We start from the raw sequence: 24,633 nt of genomic DNA, 5'->3' as shown, positions 1-24,633 counted from the left end.
AATATTATTGAACTTTTTATCTTATGAAATGCCCCTCTTGGTGGTAATACTGGTTTATCTTTTCTGTTGTCTGATAGTCACCCTAGTTCTCCTAGGGTTACTCATTTATTTTTTAAAAGAAATATGTATATATGCATATTTAGAACAAAAGAGTAGACAAACACTAAAATGTTAATAAAAGTATCTGACCTATAGAATTATGAGTTTTGTGGAGTTTTTGTGTATCTTGAGTTCTGTGATACATCTATTAAAATTAGGGGGGGAAAGTGACAATGTAAATCAGCTAGATTTTTGTTGTTGTTGCTACAGATGGCAGCAATTGACTCTTAACAGGTAGAAAAAGGAATTTTTCAAGATACGGGACTAGTCATAGAACCAACAGGACAGCTGGAGGACCAGGCTCAGAAGAGGGAGGAGCTCTGGCAGCCACAGGACTTGAGGTAGCAGAAACTCCTCAGCCGTCTCGTCTAGTTCATGCCACAGGAATAAATGAACTCTGACTTTTTGTTCTCTATCAAGATTCAAAATCCAGAAGTGAGAGTCCTGCCTGAGTCAAATAAATCTTTGACACTTGATGAGGAAAATACATGGCACTTTCAGTTACATAGTCCCAGGACTCCACACAGTGGGGACCAAAGAACCCCCAAAATGAAATTAGGGTGCTATTATCAGAAGAAGGGAAATGAATTCTGACAGCTAAAAAGCAAGCAATGTTCGGTAAAATATTCAACTTTTTGTTAGTACAGAATTACAGTTGATAATGCTAGTCATAAAAGCAGCAATCAAATAAGAGATGGTTTTGAATACAATGACCCCAGTTATTGTCCCACATCCCGTAGAGGACTTACCGCACTGAAGTTCTCCCTCACAGATTTCTCTCCCACTTGACTATGAGTTGCCTGTGCTCCCTGAAGCAGTTAAATTCAATTAGAAAATGAGGAAATAGAGATCTTTATAATGATACCGAAGAAGACTTTGTAATAATGTAGCACTTCCTAGGATGTTATCTTCTTGGTTTACCTAATCAACTTGTGCTTACTCCTCAAGACTCAGCTCAAGCACTGCCTCATTCAGAAGCCTCTCTCCCTTACATCCTCCTCCTGCGTCCCATTCTGGCTAACAGACCTCTCATCCATGTGCATGACACTGTTGTTCTCATCCACCTCTGTTGTATTGGATCATTTGTCTGTCTCCCACACTAGCCAGACTGGCAGACTATCTTGTTTTTCTTTGATTCTCCAGCTCATTACACAGTGTCTACACATTCACTAAACACTTGTTGAATGATTGAATGAGTCTGCTGGAGCAAAGGAGTAAGGCGTTCTGTCTAGAACCCAGCGTGTATAAAGACATGGCATATGGGATGTGAGCGTGATGAGAAGTTCCATAGGATTAGAGCAGAGAGAGGTTAATGGGAGAAGAGACTGATGAGTTTGACTAGAGTTGGTCTTTAAAGGACTATTTATATCAAGTTTAGAGAATTCTGTAGGCCTGAGAACACTGGAGATTTGGCCAGGGGAGGAGGGCGGGACACTAGAGGCTGTTTGATGGCTAAACACTGGTTGGGGCTGGAACTAGGCAAAGAGAACCCTCAGGTGGGAGCAAATGCAGCTCCCAGACGCTAGGCACTTTCTAGGGACTGGGACTGCAGTAGTAACACAGAGGAGATGTTCCCCCGGAGCCTCGTTCTAGTAAAGACAGATAAAGACAACAGATAGACACAAAGCTGTATGTACACATTCGCAAAACTGAAACGCCACATTGCAAGTAAAATCTTCCAGAATCACCCTGTCCAGGTAAAGCTTTGGAGTAGGCTGGAGAGGCTCTCCCTCGCATAGAGAAGGGGACCTCCTTTTACAGCCCCCATGGCAAGCATTTACTGCTCAGTTTTTGTACGTAACAATGACCAGTGTTACACAGCCTTCTTTAGGAACTTGTCTCAAGTAAGCAGTTTGTAAGCTCTGAACTATAGAAATACGTTTGTAGTATTTATGCACTCTCCACAAGGTGTGGCAAAGAAATAACGGTCACAGTAATACTTTCTTCTTTAGCAAAAGTGATTTTCCCCATTTCATATTACACATAGGGATAATCTTTTCTGAAGCTTAATTGAATGCATGATAGTATAAATGAAAGGCAGTCATTGCCTGTATTATTGGCAAGTTGTGTTTGTAGCTTACAGTTTCTAGTGCCTGAAAAATAAAATGGAATTTTTACGACTTCGTCTACAACCTTGCCAGATGTTTGGGGTTTCCTTTCAGTTGAAGGGACCCCATGAGTCTTGATTCTCAACACACACATTAGCCTCTGCAGGTGATGGTGTCTCTGCGGTCACGGTGGACTCCTTCAGTATTAATGGCTATTTCCTCTCTTTTCAGGGTGCTGATAAGACCGTGAAAGGTCCAGATGGACTAACTGCCTTTGAAGCCACTGACAACCAGGCAATCAAAGCCCTTCTTCAGTGATGGACGGACGGGCTGCCAGCTCTGGAAGAAGGGCTCTCCCGTGGCCTCACGCTGCTGCCTGTCTGTCTGTCACTCTCTAGCTGCCAGCTTCTTCAGCTAAATACTTTAACAGGGGTGAGGGGAGAGAGAAATTCATTACCAGTCAGACCACCAGAAAAAAACCATGTTTGGGAAGAGAGCAAAAAACCGTGATCAGGCTTTTACTGGGACTCCTGATCAAGTCTGCCTCTTTTCCATTTCCAACAAAATACACAGCTTATGCCCAAGGGAGAGCAAAGACAAACCGTACCAGTACCATTTGACCCTTTCAGCTCCCTAGCTAGTTTATTCATGAGATCGTGTCGAGGGCCTGATCCTACCGAGGCCGACTCTCCGAGTGTGGTAGCCGTAACTGTGAGCAGCGGCGGCTGCTGGGACCTAACTCCGGGTGCTGAGATAAGCAATCAGCTCTAGCCTTCTGCCTTAAGACGCACTCTCCTGGGGGCCTCCTGGCATAGTTAAGAGCGCTGCCCGTGGTCGGCGACCAAATCTTCCCTCAGCGACTTTCAGCTTTACGTGAGAGCTCAGTTAAGGTGAGGGGGCACACTCCTAAATTGCTGGATGACTCAACTTTGGATTTCCTCTCCCCTTTCACATGGATTTCATGTATCTTTAGATAAAACTGACTAGTTTTATTTATAAAACCTTAAATTTTGGAAGCCTACAGGAGAAAATCATTCCAGTGTGCGTATTTTTTTCTCCTCTAGATTCAGACGTTTATATAACATTGAAACACTTTCAGACTCCTGCTGGTAGTAAAAGGGGATTTAAACATATTTAATCATAGCCATAGCCTGTTAGTATCCTCTAGAGAACAGTTGTCTTAGTACCTATGGATTTTCTTCATTTGCTCTTTGAATGGATTGGCCTCGGTTATGTTTGGAGAATCAAGAAACATTCTTTGGAAATCCTCTCTCAGACCCACCTTGGATGCTGATTACTTACTGCACCAAAGCTATCACTGGGGTGAGATTTACGGTCTGGACAGATTGAGCCCTGTCCCTTCAAAAGTTTGCTCGTTACCAGGTTTCCCCAACTTGTTGATAGGCTTCTGCTGAACATATGCCAACCCATCTGCATAACCTATTTTGTCTCTTTACTAAACCATGCATCACATTAAGTGTGACCTCTTCAAAATGTATTCTGTGTTCTTAAAATACAGTGCCCTACAAGGGGTGTTCTGACCTGCAGGAAATATTTAGACACATGTTCAAATGTTTATTTCATGAGCAGTACAATGAATTAAAACATACACCCTTAAATTTGCTATCTTGCATTTAAAATATTGACTCCTTTGACTTGCCATCCATAAAAGCTTGCTAAAAATATTAGGGTTTTTCCTTAGCCAAATCATGCAATAATTGAATGTACCTCAAATTTTTAAAGGGGGGTTGGGTTAGGGGCTTGTATTCAGATTGTGGATAACAAAGAATTATGATTTTTTAAGGCAATGTAGCATTCTAAAGCAGGGTTAAACTAGTATGAAGAGTAGCCAGCTAATAACAAATCTTACTGATCGGTTTGTTATGGTGTGGGTTTATGCGTGTGTGTGTGTGTGTGTGTGCACACGCGTGTGTGTTTTTCCCCATGAATCTTTTTTTTTTTTTTTAATCCTGTGGCTTTTTGCTTACAACTAGCCTAACCCTGTAATTTTCCTGCATCAAGAAAACAATCACAAACAAAATGGTGGTTTTAAATACTTTGATATATCTGGCTAATTCTGCTGTCTTAATGCAGATTAGAGTTGGAGTAGAAGTCAGTAAACAGTACTTTATTACATCACTGAATGGAAACAGAGCTATCCTCGTTGAAGACGGAGGGCACTTTATCAGTCTGTACGTTGGTAGCAACAAAGTGTTTCTATATCTTCCTTTTCACCTCTTGGCTTGGATTTTTCCCTTTCCTTTCAAACTGTTGTGTTGCAGTTGGCTGTTGCAGAGAGTGCACTGTCCTATCATTCCTAAACCTGGTCTGCTTTCCACAGTCACCTGGTGTAGAAACCACGTGATTCTTTGTACAGTTCATCCTGCTGTTCCTTGTATTGCAGTAGAGGCTACTTTGCCTTCCCTCTTTCTCAACCATTTTGTAAGCCCCAGAATTATGGGGCGATTGCTTAAGAAAATAACGTAAACATAGAATAGACTGGCCAAGGTGGTTTACAATTTCTGTGTTTTTTTTTTTTAACTAGGTTATTTATAATGTATTTCTGAACCACTTGGCAGAGAAATTCACAACACTTAATGTTCATTTTTTGAGTAAAGGAAGCTAAAAACCTGTCTGCTTTTTGGTACTACATGCATTAGTGAAGGGTTAAGTAAGTTTTGTTCTCCACTGAATATTTAACATCTCAGAAAAAATCTTGCATGTTCTGTAGTTTTTGTATTAAGTCAGTCATTTTGTATGCACTCTATCAAGTAAAAACAGGCGGTTTACCTGTTTACATTAGTATCCTAACAAATTCCGCCCCCTTGCAGCTTCAGACTGGCATCTGTATACTTAGAGTTCAAACAGAGCACCCGAGAATACCCAAGTAGTCCTTCTAGGCATAGCTCACCTGCACCCAGCGGGGCACAAAGGAGAGGTAGATGGGTACAGTGTGTGCAGGCTGCAAGTAAGGCCCTTTACTCATTGATTTCTTCCCCCCCCCCAATAATGGATCTTAAATCTAGATGTACCGACTTTTTTTTTTCCTAAAACTTCAACTGAGCTGCTCTTTACTTCCATGCAATATTGTGTACTCGATTGTGTATAGAAGAAGCTGGTGAGAGTGCCCTCCTATATAAGCAATTGCAGTGTTTTGCATGCAAAATTTTAAGAATTTAAATCATCCTGATTCTATTTTGTAAATGGAGAAACAATCATATCTTTCTAAGCAGTAATGGAGGAATACTAGTGCTTTGTGCATTTTGATATATTTGAGTTCATTTTTTCCATCCTGTAATACTTTTGACACAGTTGGGTTTCTCATATGATCCTAGTTCATGTACATCCGAATGCTAAATAATACTGTGTTTCAGTTTTGTGTTGCAAGAACAAATGGAATAAACTTGAATTGTGCTACAAGGAACGTGTTGGCAGCTTTTCCTCCCTCAGCTCCTGCGGCCTTCCTTTCCAAACCCTTTTCTCACAGCTTGACCCAGCCTCTGATGGACTCCAGCTTTGGATTCATCCAAATTTCCCTTCGTAACCCAATTCTAGGAAAAAAATAAGTGGGAAGAAAATAAGACAGGAAAGATTTAATTGAAATATCAAACTGTACTACTCCTCATCTGGAAGTTTTGCTTTCGTATCGGTCTCCTGATACAGACTGGTTCACTTACGAATGTTTAGTAATCCTGGCTTTCTAAAAGCAAGGGCTAGCCCGCGTATCCTGGCGCATCGGGTCAGAATCATGGGCAGCCGCTCAGATCTTTCCTGTGTTCACTGAGGTTGCTACACATCCAAATGTTCTGATTGAACATTAAATCACTTTGAACCTCAAAATCTGAACAAGATTATATTCAGCTTGATTCTGTTGTAATCTTGTCAACAACCTAAGACGACTGTGTATTTTTCTTTTGAAATGGCCTATGAATACGTGCAGATGCTCAGTAAAAGAGAACAAAAGCTCTTTCAGGACCTTCATGTTGCCAACCAAGGTTTAAGCATGGGGTAGCATGTAGGGGTGGATGTGAGTCTTCACAGATTTTTTGATCAATGAATCTTTCATTTTAAGAATTGGGGTCTTATCAGGGGTTCCTGGGTGGCTCAGTTACTTAAGTGTCTGACTTGATTTCAGCTCAGGTCATGATCTCAGGGGCCTGGGATGGAGCCCACATCCAGCACCGCAATCAGTGTAGTCGGCTTGAGATTCTCTCCCTCTGCCCCCTGCCCCTGCTCTCACACACTCTAAAATCTTAAAAAAAGAAGCGGGGTCCATCTAAGTGTTTAGTTAAACGTATGTTAAAGGGAACAGAGCATCTTCTATAATCATTGAACAAACCAGTATTAGTCAACGGAAGGCACACATCTGGACAAAAAGCACTTAGAGTTACTGTGAAAAACTTTTGCAATTAAACACCAGCTATCACAGGACCCTGACGCAACATAGATCAGACTGTTCCTGGATTTTTTTTTTTTCCCCTTCTACGAGACCAGGGATTCTCAAAACGTCCCTGGCCTAGCCACATCACCGCCACCTGGGGACTTGATTGAGGTGCCCAGTCCGGGCCAACCAAATCCAAGCATGGGCTGAGCCCATCAGTCCATGTCATAACAAACCCTCCGGGGCATTCTGATGCACACTCGAGTTTGAGGACCACTGTAAGCGACCATTAAAGACAAAGAGTCTAAAAACCTGTAAATGGGAAGTCATCGAGGGTGGCTTCCTAGAAATGAAGTAAATGAAAGCCTTTATCATGGCAGACAGCAAAAATGGACAGCCAAGAAAATCTTACGATGAGCCTCAAAGTTACACTCTGGGCAAAAGAAGGGAAGGTAAGACTCACAATGGCTCCAAAGATAAAACGCTGACGAGAACGACCCTTTGTTATTAGGTTTTTTTCCCCTGCAGGACGTCCTGTCAACTGCTGTGGGTAGTATTTCCACAGGAGCCCAGGGTCAGAGTCCCCATGGTCAAATTGCTTGAGGCCTCCCCAAGTCCTTCCCTTGAATCCCCCAGAGGGGTGAGGAGGCATGCAAGGAATTTGGGAAGTTAGGTCATGAGTCTCCTTGTCTTGTGCTTGGCACATTGCAGATCACTGCGATTGCTCCAGTCACTTAACCGGGTCCCTGCAGGTTTCTGCCCCGCAATCCTACAGCAGGAGATAGCCACCCTCGGAGGCCAGTTCTGCTTTCTCAACCCCATTGCCCTGTGCTGGCGTTACTGCTGTGAAGATGGATCCTTCTCTGGTGGGGACACCACTAGATCAGAAACAGCCAACTGCCTGGATCTAACCATGGTCTGTGTAGGGTCAACTGCCCTGCCCGAATAATAGCCCGATCATCACTCATCAGCCATAGGACATTTTTCTTCAAGGCTATTTCATTGAAATAATAATTAACTGATTGAGAATAAAATTTATCAGCAGCTTTTATAGGACCTGCCACTTGGTAGACATTCACTGTATTTTGAACTCCTCATGTCAAATCATTACACAGTCAAACAGGAGATAAGCTTTGTTTTCAGTAAATCGTGACTAAAGAATCGCTGTTAGGACCGGGGGGCTACACCTAAGTGTCACTGTACCCAAATGTTGGCCCCGTAGCGTTTTAAGTACAAATGGGACCACAATCCCCAATCAGTGAAGTAAAGACAAATACCACAGTCACAACCACAACGATGCATTGAGGAATGCTGACCATGGGGTCAAATGCAGGTCACTGAGCCACTGTGGCATATACCAAAGCACAGCTATCAATAGCCAAACAAAGGACTGTCTGGCCACCCTAGCAACTTCTATGCATTCAGCAGCTGCCGCAGCAAGGACAGTCTTATTTACAGTTTGGATAGAATGATGGGTCACACGTCTGGCAACATCTACAGTCACAGCATCTTACTACACAAAGGAAAATAATGCATAGACAATTCCTGATCCCTGGGTGCTGGTTTTGAGGATGCTACTAGATAACTAGAATCTTTTCTTTAAAGCAGCGATACTTTCCTAAGCTTTCAGTAACAAATCTGACAATGTATTACGTTATCTGTAGGTCCCTGCCTGACCTCTAATACTGTTCCATGTGTTCATGGACATCCCCTGTGGCTGGCTACCAAGTCTCTCTGTCGCCACTGCATGGGATTTGCTAGTCAGATCTGAGTACTTTCAATAGGCTTGCAAGTATCAGATCTATGCTACCTTTTTTTTTTAAGATTTTATTTATTTATTTGACAGAGACACATAGTGAGAGAAGGAACACAAGCAGGGGGACTGGAAGAGGGAGAAGCAGGCTTCCCACAGAGCAGGGAGCCCAGGGGTCCTGGGATCATGACCTGAGCCGAAGGCAGACACTTAACGACTGAGCCACCCAGGCGCCCCAGATCTATGCTACTTTTGCCACTAAATTTTTTAATTAACATTTACTGCATGCAAGTTAGGAGCTAGGCATTGTGAAGAGGACTTTTTACCATATGACCTTATCCAATCTTCACAATCATTGTTTTATAAAGGGAGACTAAGAAATGTTAAAGAACTTGCTCACAGCCAGTCAATAGCTCACAAACAGTAAAATTTAGTTCTGATGATCTGAGTGCCCAAGCTCCTTCAAAGTAAGTGAAAATAAAAGGTGTTCTCACCCAGATATCCAAAACCAACCACAGAACACTGCCCTGATCTGTGGAGGAGACTGTGTGGCGCTGGTGCAGTCTTTCTCAACAGTAGGTCTCCAGAAGGTACTTCACATGACCGAAGCGTTGCCCTCTCCCCCTAGCCCTGGGCACCTGCCATTCTGCTCTCTACTTCTGGGAGTCTATTTTAGATTCCACATATAAGTGGGACCATGCAGTATTTGACCTTTGTCTGGCTTAGTTCACTTAGCATGATGCTCTCAAGTTCTATTGATGTTGCAAATGGCACAATTTCCTTTTCCAAGGCTGAATAATAGGACCTCGTAGGTCTATAACCACAGGTTCTTTATCCGTTTGTGTATCGACATTTAGGATGTTTCCTATCTCGGCTCCTGTGAATAACGCTGCAGGGAACATGGAATGCAGATCAGATCTCTTTAAGATCCAGATTTCAACTCCTTTAGATATACACCCAGAAATAGGATTGCTGGTGTCCCAAGCATACCATAAAGGCGTACCTCAGTGGTGTCTTTCCACAATGTCAGCTTTATTCAAACATAAAGCAAGGTTAACTATAATTGTCAAACAGGTTCAGGATTCCAAACTCAATAACCTATAACTTGGCTTCATACGTGTCACACAAGGTATAATACAAAGTCAACAACAAAGAAGATACAGGGAGGTCTAAGAAGTTAACACAGCAAACTCAAAGTCCGTCCATGAGCAGGCAGTTGAGATGGGGACTTGGTCCAGTCCAGGTCAACTCTCAGTGCTGACTGCTAATTCTATCTAAGCCATGGAGGATCTTTCTTTATTACGGTCAAGATCGACTGGGCAGAGCCTTAACTTGCAGCTGCCTTTTCAGTGCGGTCAGTCGTGGAAGAGTCCACGTCGAGAGTCTGACAATATGTTATATTTGCTGCAAAAGTCATCCCTTTTTTTTTTATTTTTTATTGTTATGTTAATCACCATACATCATTAGTTTTTTTATGTAGTGTTCCATGATTCATTGTTTGTGCATAACACCCAGTGCTCCACGCAGAACGTGCCCTCTTTAATACCCATCACCAGGCTAACCCATCCCCCACCCCCCTCCCCTCTAGAACCTTCAGTTTGTTTTTCAGTCCATCGTCTTTCATGGTTCGTCTCCCCCTCCAACTTACTCCCCTTCATTCTTCCCCTCCTGCTATCTTCTTCTTTTTCTTTTTTCTTAACATATGTTGCGTTATTTGTTTCAGAGGTACAGATCTGTGATTCAACAGTCTTGCACAATTCACAGCGCTCACCATAGCACATACCCTCCCCAGTGTCTATCACCCAGCCACCCCATCCCTCCCACCCCCCACCACTCCAGCAACCCTCAGTTTGTTTCCTGAGATTAAGAATTCCTCATATCAGTGAGGTCATATGATACATGTTTTTCTCTGATTGAAAAGTCATCCCTTCTTAAAGGAGTTTAATCAGTCTTGGGCCTTCGCAGGCCTCTTCTAGTTCTCATGATTACCAGCTCTCGGTTCTTCTAGGCTCTCTTGGCTTGGATGCTTTTACCAGCTGAGTGCCATCAGCCTGTGCAGGTTACGGTGATAACTGGTCTTGGCTGCTACGCCCTTGGCTGCTTACGTCACTGCTTGACATGAATCACTGCTTGACATGAGTGATTCCATCTTGCTCTCTACGGCCTGATTAGATCTTAATTCTAGTTTTAGTATTTTGAGAAACCTCCACATTGTTTTCCATAGTGGCCACACTAATTTACATGCCCACCAACAATTTGGACAACAAAAGCTCCCTTTTTTCCAATTCCTTGCCAACACTTGTCCATTATTTTTTTGATAATAGCCAACCTAACATATAGGAGGCAATAATTCATTGTGGTTCAGATTTCCATTTCCCTGAGGATTAGTGATATGGAACACCTTTTCATATTCCTGTTGGCCATTTGTAGGTCTTCTTGGAAAGCAACGTCTTTTGGAAAGAAAAGGCACATCTTTTAAATTGAGTTACTTGGTTTGATTGCTGTTGAGTTATAGGAGTTCATTATAGTAACTCCTTATCAGATAAATGGTCTGCACATATTTTCTCCCATTCCATATGTTGCCTTTTCATTTTGTTGACAACTTCCTTTGCTGTGCAGAAGCCTTTTAGTTTGATGTAATCCCACTTCATTTTTGCTTATGTTGCCTGTGCTTTTGGTGTCATATCAACAAAATCATTGTCCAGCCCAATATCAGAAGCTTTTCCCTGTTTTTGTCTATGAGTTTTATTGTTTCAGGATTTACATTTAAGTCTTTAATCCATTTTGAATTGATTTTTCAATAAGGGTCCAATTTCATTATTTTTCACATGGATATCCAATTTTCCCAATACCCTTTAACAGAAAGACTTTTTCCCATTGAGTATTCTTGGCTCCTTTGTCAAATATTAATTGACTGTATATGTGAGGGTTTAATAAACTGGCTCTCTATTCTGCTCCATTGGTCTATATATTATTATGCCAATACCATATCACTGATTGCCATAGCTTTGCAATATCTCTTAAAATCAGGGAGTGTGGATACCTCCAGCTTTTTCTTACTCAGAACTGTTTGGCTGTCCAGGGTCTTTGGTGGCTCCAAGTCAATTTTAGGAGTGTTCTCCTATTTCTACAAAAAGATCATTGGGATTTTGTTAAGGATTGCATTGAGTCTTTGTACTGCTTTGGGAAGCATGGTCCCCATTTTAACAATATTAATTCTTCTAATCCATGAACATGAGAGGTCCTTCCATTTGTGTTATTTCTTCTGTCAATTTTTTATAGTTTTCAGTAGACAACTGTCACCTCCTTGGTTAAGTATCACATTCCCTTTGATACTGTTGTAAATGAATTTGTTTTAAATTTCTCTTTGGAGAGTTGTTAGTGTATAGAAATGCAACTGATTTTTGTATCCAGGGACTTACTGAGTTTTAGGTCTAACAAGTTCTTTTAACCATACCACAATACTATGAACCTGGAAACTGTCCTATACCTATGCTTATCAAAAAATTACCATTTAAGGGAGTTAGGGTTTCAGGATATTTTGATGTTTCACCATTTTAACTGAGCATTTACTATGATCTGGGCACCAGTCTAGGTATTTTTGTGGACTGCTATGTTTAATCTTCATAATAACCCTATGAAGTAGGACTATCATCATCCCTGTTTTCAGATGAGAAAACTAAAGCTCAGAGAAGTTAAGTAACTTGACTATGGTCACACAGCCAGTGAGTGTTAGAACCGGGGCTTCAACTCAGGCAACCTGACTGAAGTTTGCTCTCAATACCTTATTTTGCCTCTCCAACTTTTACTGAACCAACTCATGATATTTTAGTCTATTAACACAGCTTTTACCAAGTTCTTAAAAAGATACTTAGCAAACATTTTATGGATTTAGGATTTTAAACCATCAGGTGGAAAATATTATGTAACATACACTGATCAATGACTTTTCATGGTGAAATCAAATTCTACAAAGATGACATTTAATTTTCAAGTTTGAGAAGCAGCAATATTTGAGTGTAACATTTTTTTTTTTGGCAGTCTAAAAGATTAGGATACAGAACAAGAATCAGTCCATAGGCCAAACCTAGCCCACCACCTGTTTTTGTAAACAAAGTCTTATTGGAATGCAGCCATGCCTACTCACTTACATATTATATATGGCTGCTTCCACACTTCATTGGTAGAACAAGCAGTTGTAAGGCATATACGGCTGACAAAGCCTAAAATATTTACTATACGGTCCTTCACTGAAAATGTCTGCCAACTCCTGTTACAGAGGTTTAGACAAGCTAGGTTGAGAAACACCCTCTAGTTTTGGCCAGGACCTAGTTATAGAGTGATTAACAGAGTCATGAGAGAATATAATGTGTTCTTTGAAGCAACTGAAAAGTCAAGCCCATAAATAATGCACCTCTTTACAGCTGTGGGGACACTGTTACAGTAACCATCCCCAATGACTCATGCCTCCCAGTATACATTCCCTAGTGTAACCCCTCTACACACAGACTCTGGAGCTTGGCCATGTGACTTGCTGGGGCCAAATGGGACAAGTGTGAAACAACAGAAGCTTAAACAGGTACCTCCTCATTGGGGTTTGGATCTCAGCATGAGAAAGATTACTCTTCAGGAGAGGCCACGTGGAGAACAGATGTATCCCACCCCACAGCTCCAGCTAACCGCCACACGTGACTGAGGCCATCTCGGGCTGCCCACTTCCAGGCCTATGAGTGACACCAGGTGAGACCAGCAAAACACCACCAGCTAAACCCAGTCCAAACTGCAAAACTGTGAACAGTGGTGGTTTTAAGCCACTATGTTCTGGATGCGGTTTTTCTGAGGGGTGTGTTTAATGCAGAATAGATACCGGCCACGACACCCTAGCTGAAGGGCATCAGAACCAGTGGCATCACCGAGGGATGAGAAAATATGTCTGAATATCAAAGGGAAAGCGATCATACACATACCACACGCAGCAAATACCAAATACCATTAAGGACCCAGGATTACCTTTTCTTTCAACCTCTTGAAAGGAAAGAGGATAGATTAAAAGGCAAAAGTCTTGGCCTTTCTGGTTAGGAAAGGTTGGGTGCTGTAAATAATAAACTCTCCTGTTTCTACAGGACCCTTATCCCCTTCTGTCTTCCTAGACAGAAAAGGAATCTCTCACAACACTGCAGGGGTTTCTTTTTGCCTCCGGGCGGAGTCAAAGGCTAGCAGGGGGATTTATGGTATGAGCCAGATACCTGTGCCAAATCAGGGGCTGCAAGGCAAAAAAGCAAGCTGTGGTTCAAGCTGTGGTTCAAGCCGTGGGGGGGGGGGGGGGGGGGTGAGGGGTGCGGGAAGGGGCACCGGGCAGGCTTGCGGGGAGGGCGGAGGTGGAAAAACAGAGCAGCGCAGAACAAAGGGGAGCCACAGGGGCTAAGACCCTCACTGGAGATTCCCACGCAAACTGCAGGGTGAGCCAGCGCAGGCTTCCTGCCCCAGCTGAAGGCCAGGAGGGCCCTCATTTCCGGACAGAGAGAGGGGAGGGGGGGGAGGGGGAGGGGAGGGGGAGGGCGGGGGGGGGGCGGTGCCGATGCCTGCACCTGGGGCAGGAGCCTCTCACACTTCAGACTTTAACTTCACGCAAGCATGCTCTCAACCAAGACCTGGGGAATCCTGTCAAAGCAGCCCTCTTGAGATCCATGCCAGCCTCCATGCACTACCTCTGAGAACTCTAGAAGCTAAAAAGTGCCTCTGATGCAGAGATAAGAAGGGAGGAGAAAACTGCAGGTCAGGAGCAGGAGGGACAAGGCCACGTGGCACGTGACTAACAAAGGAGACAAAAAAACGTCCACTACAGAAGTGGGACCATTTCAGCTCAGAATGCATTTTAGGAAGGGAGGTAGTGAGGATAGTTCTCCAAACCGTGAGCTCATTCATTCCGTCAACACGTATTTCTAGCCTAAAGGTGCCCGGCACCGTTGTGGGCCCTGCAGACGCAGCCATGAACACTACCGACAGGACTCCTGCCTAGCTACGGCTTACAGCCTGGGCGGGGGTGGGGGAACAAAACAACAGTAACAAGGACACAAGGTCTACCCCTAATAAAATCATGACATGTCCTGACGTGTGCTGGAAGGAAAGCAGCAAGCTGGCTGAGAACACATGGGGCGGCGGGGTTAGAGATCGGGAGGGGGCCTCCTTGCTCCTGAGGGCCAAGCACCTGCGTCTTGCTCCGGTCTGTGCCCCTCCCGGTGTTGGTGCATTTGAATGAAGTGGTTTAGCTTCAGGTCAGCAAAGCTCCACGTGGTTAGACTTTTTCCACTTTTCACTCTATGGCCTTGTGTGAGGCTGATGCAGGCTGAGACACGGGGGCGGAGGCGGGTACCAGCACCATGGAGACCAGAGTAGGTGCTGAGCAGGCGCTCCAGGGGACTCGCCTGGTCCCCGCTAATGACCCTGCAGGGACGGGGGAGTGATGCTCCAATGTCATCTCTGCACTAGGAACATTCACTAAACTAGAGCCAGCAGCAACCCCCTCCCCTCACCCACACCGAGGGGCTCTGCTCCAGAGCGCTCTAGATCATCCTAATGGGACCACACAGGAGACAGAAGCCCAGCTTTCTCTGTAGGGAGCTAATAATGCTTCCCCCAAAATAGGAACATGGTCCCTAGGCTTTATCACCCCAAGGAGGATGGGTTTCTAATATCTACTCCTCACACTAAGCAGAGAAGCACGGGAGATTTGCTTTTCATCTTTTTCTTACTCCCTCTTTTTTTCCTGAGTATGCCATTACATAATCCTATAGATCATCTCCATTCAGTAGCTAGGAGTTTAAATCTTGTTTCGTGTTGTTATTAGCAATTCTTTTCATGATGATAATAATAAATAAAAACCCCAATTGAAACCTGGGCATCAGGCACCCAGTTGCCACAAGCAAATGAACTGTTCGCTCAGAGGTAATCACTGCGGTTTCATGGTGCAGAGGGAAATAAAGGAATCCTTCTCTGAGGATAACCAGACCCAACACAAATGTTTTGGTTGTGTGACCCGGTGGATTATCTTTTAAAAGTTTAAACTGGCTCATTTCAGAATATGCAAAGGGTAAGTCTTTAAAGGGTGTCTTCCTGGTTAAATCTAATACCTCTAGCCCGGAACTTTCATTTGAGTAAATCTCACTTCTTGAGATACTCACTCCTGAGTGTCAAATACATGATTTAATATGCTTGCTAAATCATGGAGTGCTGAACAAAGGGAAAGGATCTATTTTATTTTCTCTTGCCACCGTTATTTGGGTTAAAGATTGCCTTGTACTTCCTGACATATGTTAAGAAAGAATCGTGTTAGAGTTGTGTCGTGTCATGAATCAACTTGATAATCTTTTCTGCCAAAACTTGCATCTCTACTTTTGGTGTCCCTCTCTTTGAAGTTATCCTCTCTTTGCTAAGAAGAAATAGATGCTTTCATAAGCCTGTGGGCTAATTATGTCAAAGGGGAAGGTGGGGAAGCAGGGTCCAAATATAGGTTGAGGGGCTGCATGAGGTTGAACTCGACCTGACCACTGCAGAGTAGCACTTCCTTCTTTCGCATTATGTTCTTGCCTGCACTCAATGAAAGACAGCAGTCCTGAGCCTTCAGATAAACTTGTACTCTACATGAACTTGTCCAGGTTTCTTGTGCTCACATTTAGCTGAGCTGAAACTGTTTCCCAGGATCCAGAAATACTTCTGACACCAATCATCTAGTCCCTTGTATCTGTAAGTAAATCTGTCCAATGAAAATTGAATTAATTGCTCACTCTCCTTCCTCCCCCAATGCTTAATCGGTCTAATAAGATTCAGTTAAGACCACCCAAGCCTCCCCCAACTAACACAGCAGCACGGCTGAGCCAGATTTAAACCAATGACCAATGGAGTCAAAAAACATCGATGGGTAATCAGGCAAGAAGAAAAGCATGGAGAGCCCAAATACAACACCAATTTTGCAATACAAAAGGATCATGAAATGATTCAAGATGTTTAAAGACAATATTCTGAGAAAGCAGTTGTGCTGGGTTTTAGGAGATCTGAAAACATCCTGTTTCCAGTCCCAACAGTGAGGCTTACAGGAGTATGGAGGCATGAACAAGAACACCGTGGAAATAGGAGTTTTAGCCCAACCTGATATAGTCCTTCTGCATCCTGACTCCTAAGCTACGTTTATCTCCTGTTTGAGGAATCATTCCAAAAAGCCCACCACACCATCAACACAAGGCACCTGGGGTTTGTTACCAAAGGAGTCTCGACGGTATTGGAGAAAGGAGTTGCACACAACCAGAAGAGTTTCTAACACAGATGCTCAACATCAAAACAAGAACAAAAGCCAGGTCGGGGTACAGGCAGTTAAGTCCAGGGCACCAGGAGCCCCACCGCCCAGCCCCAGGGGAATGACTCCCAAATCCACACGTTTCCTGAAACCTCATTCGAACTCTGGGTCCTTCTCTCCAACTACCTTCTGCATCCAAAACTAAACTCACCATCTTCACTGCCCACCCACATTCACAAAGAAAACATTTCTTTCCTTCCAAATATGAAGTGTATTACAATCAATTAACTGAGCATATGCCACAACATCATTCTTTTAATCATGGATATTTGAAACCCAAACTGGCTGGATTACACACGGTTTCATCCTCTCCTACTGTCATTTCTTCCATTAAAACCCTCCATGGCCAAGCTGGACCCTCCATTCACACTACTGCCCCGTTACAAGTTGAATCATGTCCCAAAAAAGACAGCTTGAAGTCCTAACCCCCAGTACCTCAGATTGTGACTTTCTTTGGAAATAGGATTGCAAATGCAATTAGTTCAGATGAGGTCATACTGGAGTAAAAATGGGCCCTTGATGTAATACAGCTTGCGTCCTTAGACTGTGAGGACAGAGGCAGAGATTGGAGTGACACAGCGCCAAGCCACAGAGGGCCAAGGACAGATGGCCGCCCCCTGGAGCCCAGAAGAGGCAAGGAGGGTGCTACCGAGAGCCTCAGAGAGCTCGTGGCCCCACAGATACCTTGATTTCTGACCTCTATCTCCAGACCCCTGAGACAATAAATGTCCATTAAGGGATCTAGTGTGTGGTACTCCCTTAGCCCTGGGAAATGAACACAACCCTCCTTCCCTCCTAAAAGCCTTCCATGGCTTCCTGTTCCCTCCTTATTTCCAGTTCTGTTCTTTGGCCAGGCTCCTGAGGCCTGCACCCGCCCAGCCCACCCTCCCACCATTTCCTTCCTGACTTCTCTGAACTACAACCTATGCCAACCACTCCCATCTTCAAAGTCTTGCGACCCCTGTTTCCACTAAAATATCCTTTCCCTCCACCAAGTGTGTTTATTTCTGCCTTCCCTATCAGTCCATAGCCCCTTGAGAAATGGGCGAGGACTTATTTTCTTTTGAATCTCCCCTGAGCACACAAATACTCTAGAAGGACTGGTAGATTAACTGATCTAGTCACCTCGGCACATGCTTTATCCTTGACCTGGGATGTTGGGCAGGCCACAAGCTACAAGCCAGGGACCACTGTTTTGCTTTTTGTGTCCCCAGTGCCTAGCCCAGTGTCTGACATTTCATAGACTTCCAAGAATTGTTTCTACTTAATCCATTTTAAAGATCAAGCCTCAGGTAGATCTATTTCGGGTCCATCCCAGGTAGAACAGCATCTGCCTTCTTTTAAAGGACTCACTAATGAAATACCTTGAAGTTCTTCAGACAAAGTGGCTGGAGAGGGAAGGAAATGCCATTCTCTCTCTCTGGTAACCTCACTAATAGGTCATTAAAAGGACCCCAGCCTGGAGCCTCAGGAAGCCTTATTAGTCCCCATGACCCATCAGGGAGGGCAGCCTTCCTCCCAATTATCAGGCTTACTATTTATTAATACATGACAGGGCTTCTTCTTCCAGCCCATTGTTACCTATGTTTCCAGAGCCCTTTGAAAGCATAAATAAATGATCGCTGGCTGGTCTCCTTTCCCCAGGACGTTGTCAATGCTGAGAATCCTGACAGTTTTCCAAGACATGATTTGCCACTACAAATGCCTAGTGCTCCTGTCTTCTCCTATTTACAGAGATACTTGATAATCCAAGGTGCCAACTCCTTCCAACAGAGACAGACTAATGCTGTCATAAGTCCACAGGTCACAGAGCTGTGCTCCGGGCTTTTCAAAGAGCCCAAGGCCTGGCAGTGGAGAAGCCATCTGCTCAGCAGGTCAGCCATTCAGATCCCCAAAACACCAGACCCAGAGAGCCTGCAGGGGCCACCGGGTGACTCTGGCCAGGGCAGAGCTGCAGGGGCCACTGGGTGACTCTGGCCAGGGCAGAGCCCAGAGGAAGGTTACTGTTGTTCTGACGTCGCCTATCATTGCCCCTTTCTACCCCCCACCTCACCTCGTTTACCCACATTTCCCAAAACATTTGAATTAACCTCTCTGATAGTTATTCCCGTGGCTTGGACGTTGTCCCTCAAAATACAAAGCCCCTGGCCATCTGCTGGATGTTTAAAAGGTCTGGATGGGGAGAAGAGTCGTAGTGGGGGGTGGAAGGGGTAGGGTCCAAACTCGGAAGGTAGTTAGAAGCCAAAGAAAGAAGGGGGTGTTCAGTTTCCAGTTCCACATGGAAGGAGCTTGGGAGTCCCCACTCTGTCCCGGCAACAAGGAAAAAGCTGAACAGACTAAAAAGCCTGGAGAGAAAGACAGGCGGACACAGAGAGTCATGACTTACCAGAGCAGGAACCTCCGTGGGAACCCATGTGGGGCAGGAAACCCTGAACTGTAATGGACAAACTGCTGGGGGCTCAGTGTGGACAAATCTGAGAGTTAAAGACTCCAGGCAGAATCCAGTCATGGGAAACCCCCCCCCCCCCAAATACTGTGAGACTTACCTCTAGGAGCTCGACCAGATTCCCACAGTAAGTATCTGAGGAAAAACTCCCTCGAGCTTCCAACAAGGGTAGGGGGGAGGAACCATTTTTAAATACACCGGAGTATGCTGTTCTCGACAAGGCCTGCCCTCAGCTGAAACCAGTTAACCAGAGGCTAACCTAGTGGGGAATTTCAGAGCCTAATTGACCTGGGGTAGGGAAATACCCAACTCCAGCTGGCTCTAGCCATCTCGTCCCACCTAAGGGAAGAGAAAAAACTAAGAAACACCTGTGAAGCTCACAGTGGCAAGGCACAGACTCACTAAAAGGCTGAAACTATACAACACACCCCTTTCCCCACACCTCACCAACACATTACCAAAGACCTATTTAGAGCAGTCCCTCTTACCTGATTCATTATGTCCAGCTATCAAGAGAAAATTACAAGGCACATCAAAAGGCAGAAACACAATTTAAAGAGAGCCAACATCAGAACGAGAACCAGATAGGGATGTTGGAATTATCAGATTGAGAATTTAAACAACTACGACTAATATGCTAAGGGCTCTAGGGGCGCCTGGGTGGCTCAGTCGGTTAAGCGTCCAACTCTTAATTTCAGCTCAGGTCATGATCTCAGGGCTGTAGGATCGAGCCCCAAGTCATGCTCAGCGGGGAGTCTGCCTCTCTCTCTCTCTCTCTCTCTCTCTACCTCTGCACCCTGCCCCACTCGCACACAGGCATGTCCTCTCTCTCTAATAAATAAATAAATCTTTTTAAAAATATATGCTAAGGGTTCTAATGGATAAAGTAGACAGCATGCAGGAATCAATGGGCAATGTAAATAGATGAATATCCTAAGAACGGAAAAAAAATGCTAGATTAAAAAACACTGTAACAGAAATGAAGAACGGCTTTGATGGGTTCATTAGCAGGTTGGGTGTGGCTGAGGAAAGAATCTCTGATCTAGAGGATATATCAGTATAATCCTCAAAGACCATAAAAAGGAGAACAAAGACTGGGGGCGAGGGGAAGCAGAATATCCAAGTCTACGGAACAACTGCAAAAGGTATAATATATGCATAATATGGATATCAGAAGAAGAAAAAGTCATTGAAACAATGACTATTTTCCCAAATTAATATTAGATACCAAACTGCAGATCCAGGAAGCTCAGAGATCACATGGGATAAATGCCACCAAAAAAGTACAGCTGGGCATATCATTTTTAAATTACAGGAAATGAACCATAAAGAAAAATTTTGGAAAAAGGCCAGAGAAAAAGAAACACCTTACCTACAGAGGAACAAAGATAAGAATAACATCTGATTTCTTCTCAGAAACCATGCAAGCAAGAAGAGAGTGAAGTGAGATATTTTAAAATATTGAGAGGGAAAAAAAAACCCACCAAACTAGAATTCTGTACTCTAAGAAATTATCCTTCAAAACTGAAGGAGAAATAAAGACTCTCTCAAACAAAAATTGAGGGAATTTGTTGGGGTGCCTGGGTGGATTAAGCATCTGCCCTTGGTTCAGGTCATAATCTCTGGGTCTTGGGATCAAGGCCCGCGTCAGGTATCCTGCTCAGCAGGGAGTCTGCTTCTCTCTCCCTCTCCATCTGCCCCTCCCCACTGCTCGTTCTCTCTCTCTCTCTCAAATAAATAAATAAAATCTTTAAAAAAAAAATTGAGGGAATTTGTTGCCAGTAGATCTGCCTTGCAAGAAATGTTGAAAGAAATTCTTTAGGAAGAAGGAAAATAATATAGGTCAGAAACTTGGATCTATATAAGGAAAAGAGCATTAAAGAAGGAATAAGTGAAGGCAAAATAATAACTTTCACTTTTTTATTCTTAATTGATCCGACAGATAAGTTTGTTCATTATAATAATAGCAACAATATATTCAATTAGGTATACTTATGTATGTAAGTTATGTATATCTTATATACGTATGTCTTTTTATACTTAAGTATATATCTTGTATTTGTGTATGCTTACGTATGATAGCAATGATAGGAGGAAACAATAGGGTTATTTTGTTATTATAAGGTGCTCATACTACCCATGAATTGGCATAGTGCTATTTGAAAGTGGATTTGGATTAGTTGTAAATGTATATTATAAACTCTAGGGCAACCACTAAAAAGTTCAAAAAGAAAAAGTAGAACTGATATGCTAAGAAAGGAGAGAAAGTGGGGTCATATAAAATGCTCATTTAAAACTACACAAAGCAGAAAAGAGTGGAAGACAAAAATAGTAACAAAGAACAGGAAACAGTAATGAATATGTTAGATATTAACCCAGATATACCAGTGATCACTTTGAATGTCAGTAGCCCAAATGCATTGATTAAAGGGCAGAGATTGTCCGAGTAGATCAAAAAACAAGATCCAACTATACGTTGTCTTCATGAAATCCACTTTAACTATAAAGACCCACATAGGTTAAAAATAAAGGGGTGGAGAAAACTATACCATGCTAACACTAAGAAGAAAGGAAGTGTAGATTATCAGAAAAGTTTATGATTGATCAAATGCACTTTTGAGAGAAGAAAGGAGACAAGATCAATTAAAGAATCAGAATTATATGAGTAGGGCAAATAAGAGACAGAATTTTGCAAGGGAACACATTTAGAAAGTGGGTATCTAGGCTTATGGTGGCTTGAGATGAGTTATTGAACTTATTCCGTAGGTATTTTTGCCAGTTCTCAGCAACTTTGTGACCCCCAAATACTCAAAATACTGTGTACATTCCTAAAACAGAGTGAAGGAGTCCCACTCCCTCTCTAGGAAATGTAAAAAATGTGAAATGCAGGCTAGATCTGGCCTGGGGGATGTGTCAGAGTGAGCTGTAACAGCTGTAGGTGAACACCCACCTTCTCTTCAATTTCCCTCCCTGTCAGTGGTGTCATGGCTGTCCTCAGCCCTGGGCTAGTCCCGGGTCTCCTTCACAAGGAGCCTGCTTTGATGAAGGTTCGTGTTACATCATCAAATCATCTTACCATCCAGAAATGTTTGCATTTTCACTGCGCACTGAACAACCTTCCAGACCCAACTGTCTCTCTCTAAGGTAGCTGAGTGTAGCAGGATGACTTCTTTTCAATCATGCAGTTTTCTAGAAGTCTCAAAACTCCAGGCACTATGGCAAATGGCAGCAGAGAAAACTATGGAAGGAAAAATGTGCCTTTATTATTGGCACCGCAGTAGTAACAAGCACACCCACCACCCAGATCTTGGTTTCTAAATACCATTCTCCAACAAAAGGAACCAGGGCTCCTTGAAGAAGTAGTTGATTCCAGGTCTAGGCAAGAAAAACACTAGGTGATCCTGGGGCATCTCGTGATGCCAGAAAGTAAGGAAGTACTCACAAAGGATGAGGGCTTCCTGAAGGAGCATAGAAGCCAACCAAAGAGTGCCCAATGACCAAAGCTGGAAGAAGTTGAGCAATAAAAAAAAATAATATTTAGTTGCAATCCATAGAATAAAGTAAACATGCATGAGTCTATTCTGACATTTAAAAATAATTGAACAAATAAGTACACTTAGCAATAAAGGCATAGCCCGTCCTTACAAAAAAAAAATTTAATAAGTGTAAAAGGAAAGAAGAAAATATAAAATCACCATTAGAACTCCACAATAACAATTCCTGTGGGAAAAACAATCCACCAATGGCTGCTAAAATTAGTGGTCGAGAGTTTGAGGAAAAGCGGAGTATTTATATATATATAATCTAAAAGCACCTTTCCCAAGATACACATTAATTGTAAAAGGAAACACAGTAACTTTACATTTAATCCCTTCAGACATACCTTAACTGAATGACAGAGGGAAAAGCACTAGTAATAAGAACTACCGATATCCGGTACCCCTGGTATCAGTTCAGGACCCCACACCCAGGACCTCATTTAAACTTAACTACCTCTTTAAAGGCCCTATCTCCAAGTACACTGGGGTTTAGGGTTTCAGCCTATGAATTTGGAAGGGAAAACAATTCAGTTCGTAGCACTTGAGAACCTTGAGAACCACAATCTAATCATGAAAATACATTAGACAAACCCAAATCATCCATGAAACCACTTGTAAGTGCTCTTCAAAAGTGTCCAGGTCATGAAAGACAAAGATGAATGGTCATAGGTTGAAGGATATTAAGAGACATGACAATTAAATGCAACATGGGATCTGGGATTGAATCCTGTGACAGAAAAGGACATGAATGTGGAAATGGATTAAATCTGAATAAAGTCTCCAGTTTAGTTACTACTATTGTATCAACGTTAATTTCTTGGTTTTGATCATTGTGCAATGGTGATACGAAATGTTAACATTACGGCAGCTGGGTGAAGGGTACACTGAAATGCTCTGTGCTGTTTTTACAACTTTACTCTAAAATTATTTCAAAATAAAAAGAGTTTTTTTTAAATGTCCCTTCAAATCACACACTCCCCCCCCCCACAATGTGGGGGGAGTATAGACCCTCAAGCGTCTTCTCTTTTTTGTGGGGGGAAGGGTTGGGGAGACAACACAAATAACTGCACAATTTCCCCACCACCCTCCCGGAAGTGACAGAGAGCAGGAGACAGGAAGACTCAAAGTGAAAGACAGATTTTTTAAAAGCCGGTTTCATGGAGGCCGATGTGGAGCATGGAATCTGCAATAAGAGAGATGGGGGCTGGCCTACTTCCAGGTGTCCAGCTCAGAGACCGATCATGAGCCTTTATTTTAAGACCGTCAGCTGTGTGTGTCCACAAAAGAGAAAGAGAGGACTCTGTTTCCACACAAACAGCCCCGTGGACGTCGACCACTGGCTGCTCACCCTCCCAGCTAGTTGATTCTGTGGCTCTGAGAGCCCCGAGGCTGATTATTGTAGGGATTAGCACCTGACAGCCTGCACAACCCAGATAATTCCTTTTATTTAGGACAATCCACAATAAAGTGGATGGCCAACCCCTCACCCACCTCCCACTCTCCCGGCCATCTTTCAGCTTTGTGGTTCTAAGCATTTTTGTTCTCATTCATTTTGCAAAGGCTTTTTTTCTTTTTTTTCTGAGTACCTACCTTGTTTAAGACATCAGTAAGCCCAAAAGATAGAAAATAACTCTTAGATAAGAATGGACTGCTAACACATAGTAGGCTCACCAGAAAGAGTTTGCTGAATTGACTTCGATGCCTCCTGTGGATTACATCCAGAAAGCTTTTCTGTACTTAGATTGTGGTCTTTCTGGCCATAAGCTCTCCTAAGCACAGTGGCCAGAATAGAATATAAATTGCTGGGCCAAGGTGTAGCTACAAAGGTTTCTGAAGATGTACTCTTTAACATAGTTGACTCCTCTCTTCAAGATGCACTGTGAACGCTGGATAAAAGATAAAAATAGAAATAATAAAAATAATAATAGTGGTCAGCTATCATCGGGTGTTTACCATGTGCCATGTGTGTAAACCTCCCAACAACAACCCTAGTATGTAGGGGTTAGTACAAGTTTGC

The 24,633-nt window shown here is 43.2% G+C and overlaps 2 protein-coding genes and 1 long non-coding RNA gene across 4 annotated transcripts in view; 2 read left to right on the top strand and 1 right to left on the bottom strand.

Moving 5' to 3' along the window:
• The window catches only part of MTPN (myotrophin), a 56,234-nt gene extending 50,667 nt beyond the window's left edge, over nucleotides 1-5,567 (top strand). Inside the window, exon 4 of the mRNA XM_027573925.2 lies at nucleotides 2,379-5,567. Within this exon, the coding sequence (XP_027429726.1) occupies nucleotides 2,379-2,465 (87 nt within the window). The 3' untranslated portion in view covers nucleotides 2,466-5,567. The remainder of the gene's footprint in view (nucleotides 1-2,378) is intronic.
• LOC113911386 overlaps nucleotides 1-24,633 on the bottom strand; it is a 73,971-nt gene that overhangs the window by 14,081 nt on the left and 35,257 nt on the right. The window contains exon 5 of one of the 2 annotated variants that reach the window (XR_003516454.1): nucleotides 24,288-24,502. The exons of the other annotated variant lie outside the window; for it this stretch is intronic. This is a non-coding gene — a long non-coding RNA (uncharacterized LOC113911386). The remainder of the gene's footprint in view (nucleotides 1-24,287; nucleotides 24,503-24,633) is intronic. 2 annotated transcript variants of the gene reach the window in all.
• LUZP6 (leucine zipper protein 6) lies at nucleotides 4,836-5,571 on the top strand. The gene is given in 2 exon segments (XM_027573926.2): nucleotides 4,836-5,029; nucleotides 5,031-5,571. Coding segments are annotated over 2 exon segments (330 nt in total). The 5' UTR covers nucleotides 4,836-4,867; the 3' UTR covers nucleotides 5,199-5,571.

This window comes from Zalophus californianus, chromosome 12 (genome assembly GCF_009762305.2).
Source record: "Zalophus californianus isolate mZalCal1 chromosome 12, mZalCal1.pri.v2, whole genome shotgun sequence".
NCBI classification, from domain to species: domain Eukaryota; kingdom Metazoa; phylum Chordata; class Mammalia; order Carnivora; family Otariidae; genus Zalophus; species Zalophus californianus.
This window is presented reverse-complemented; position numbering and strand designations above follow the sequence as displayed.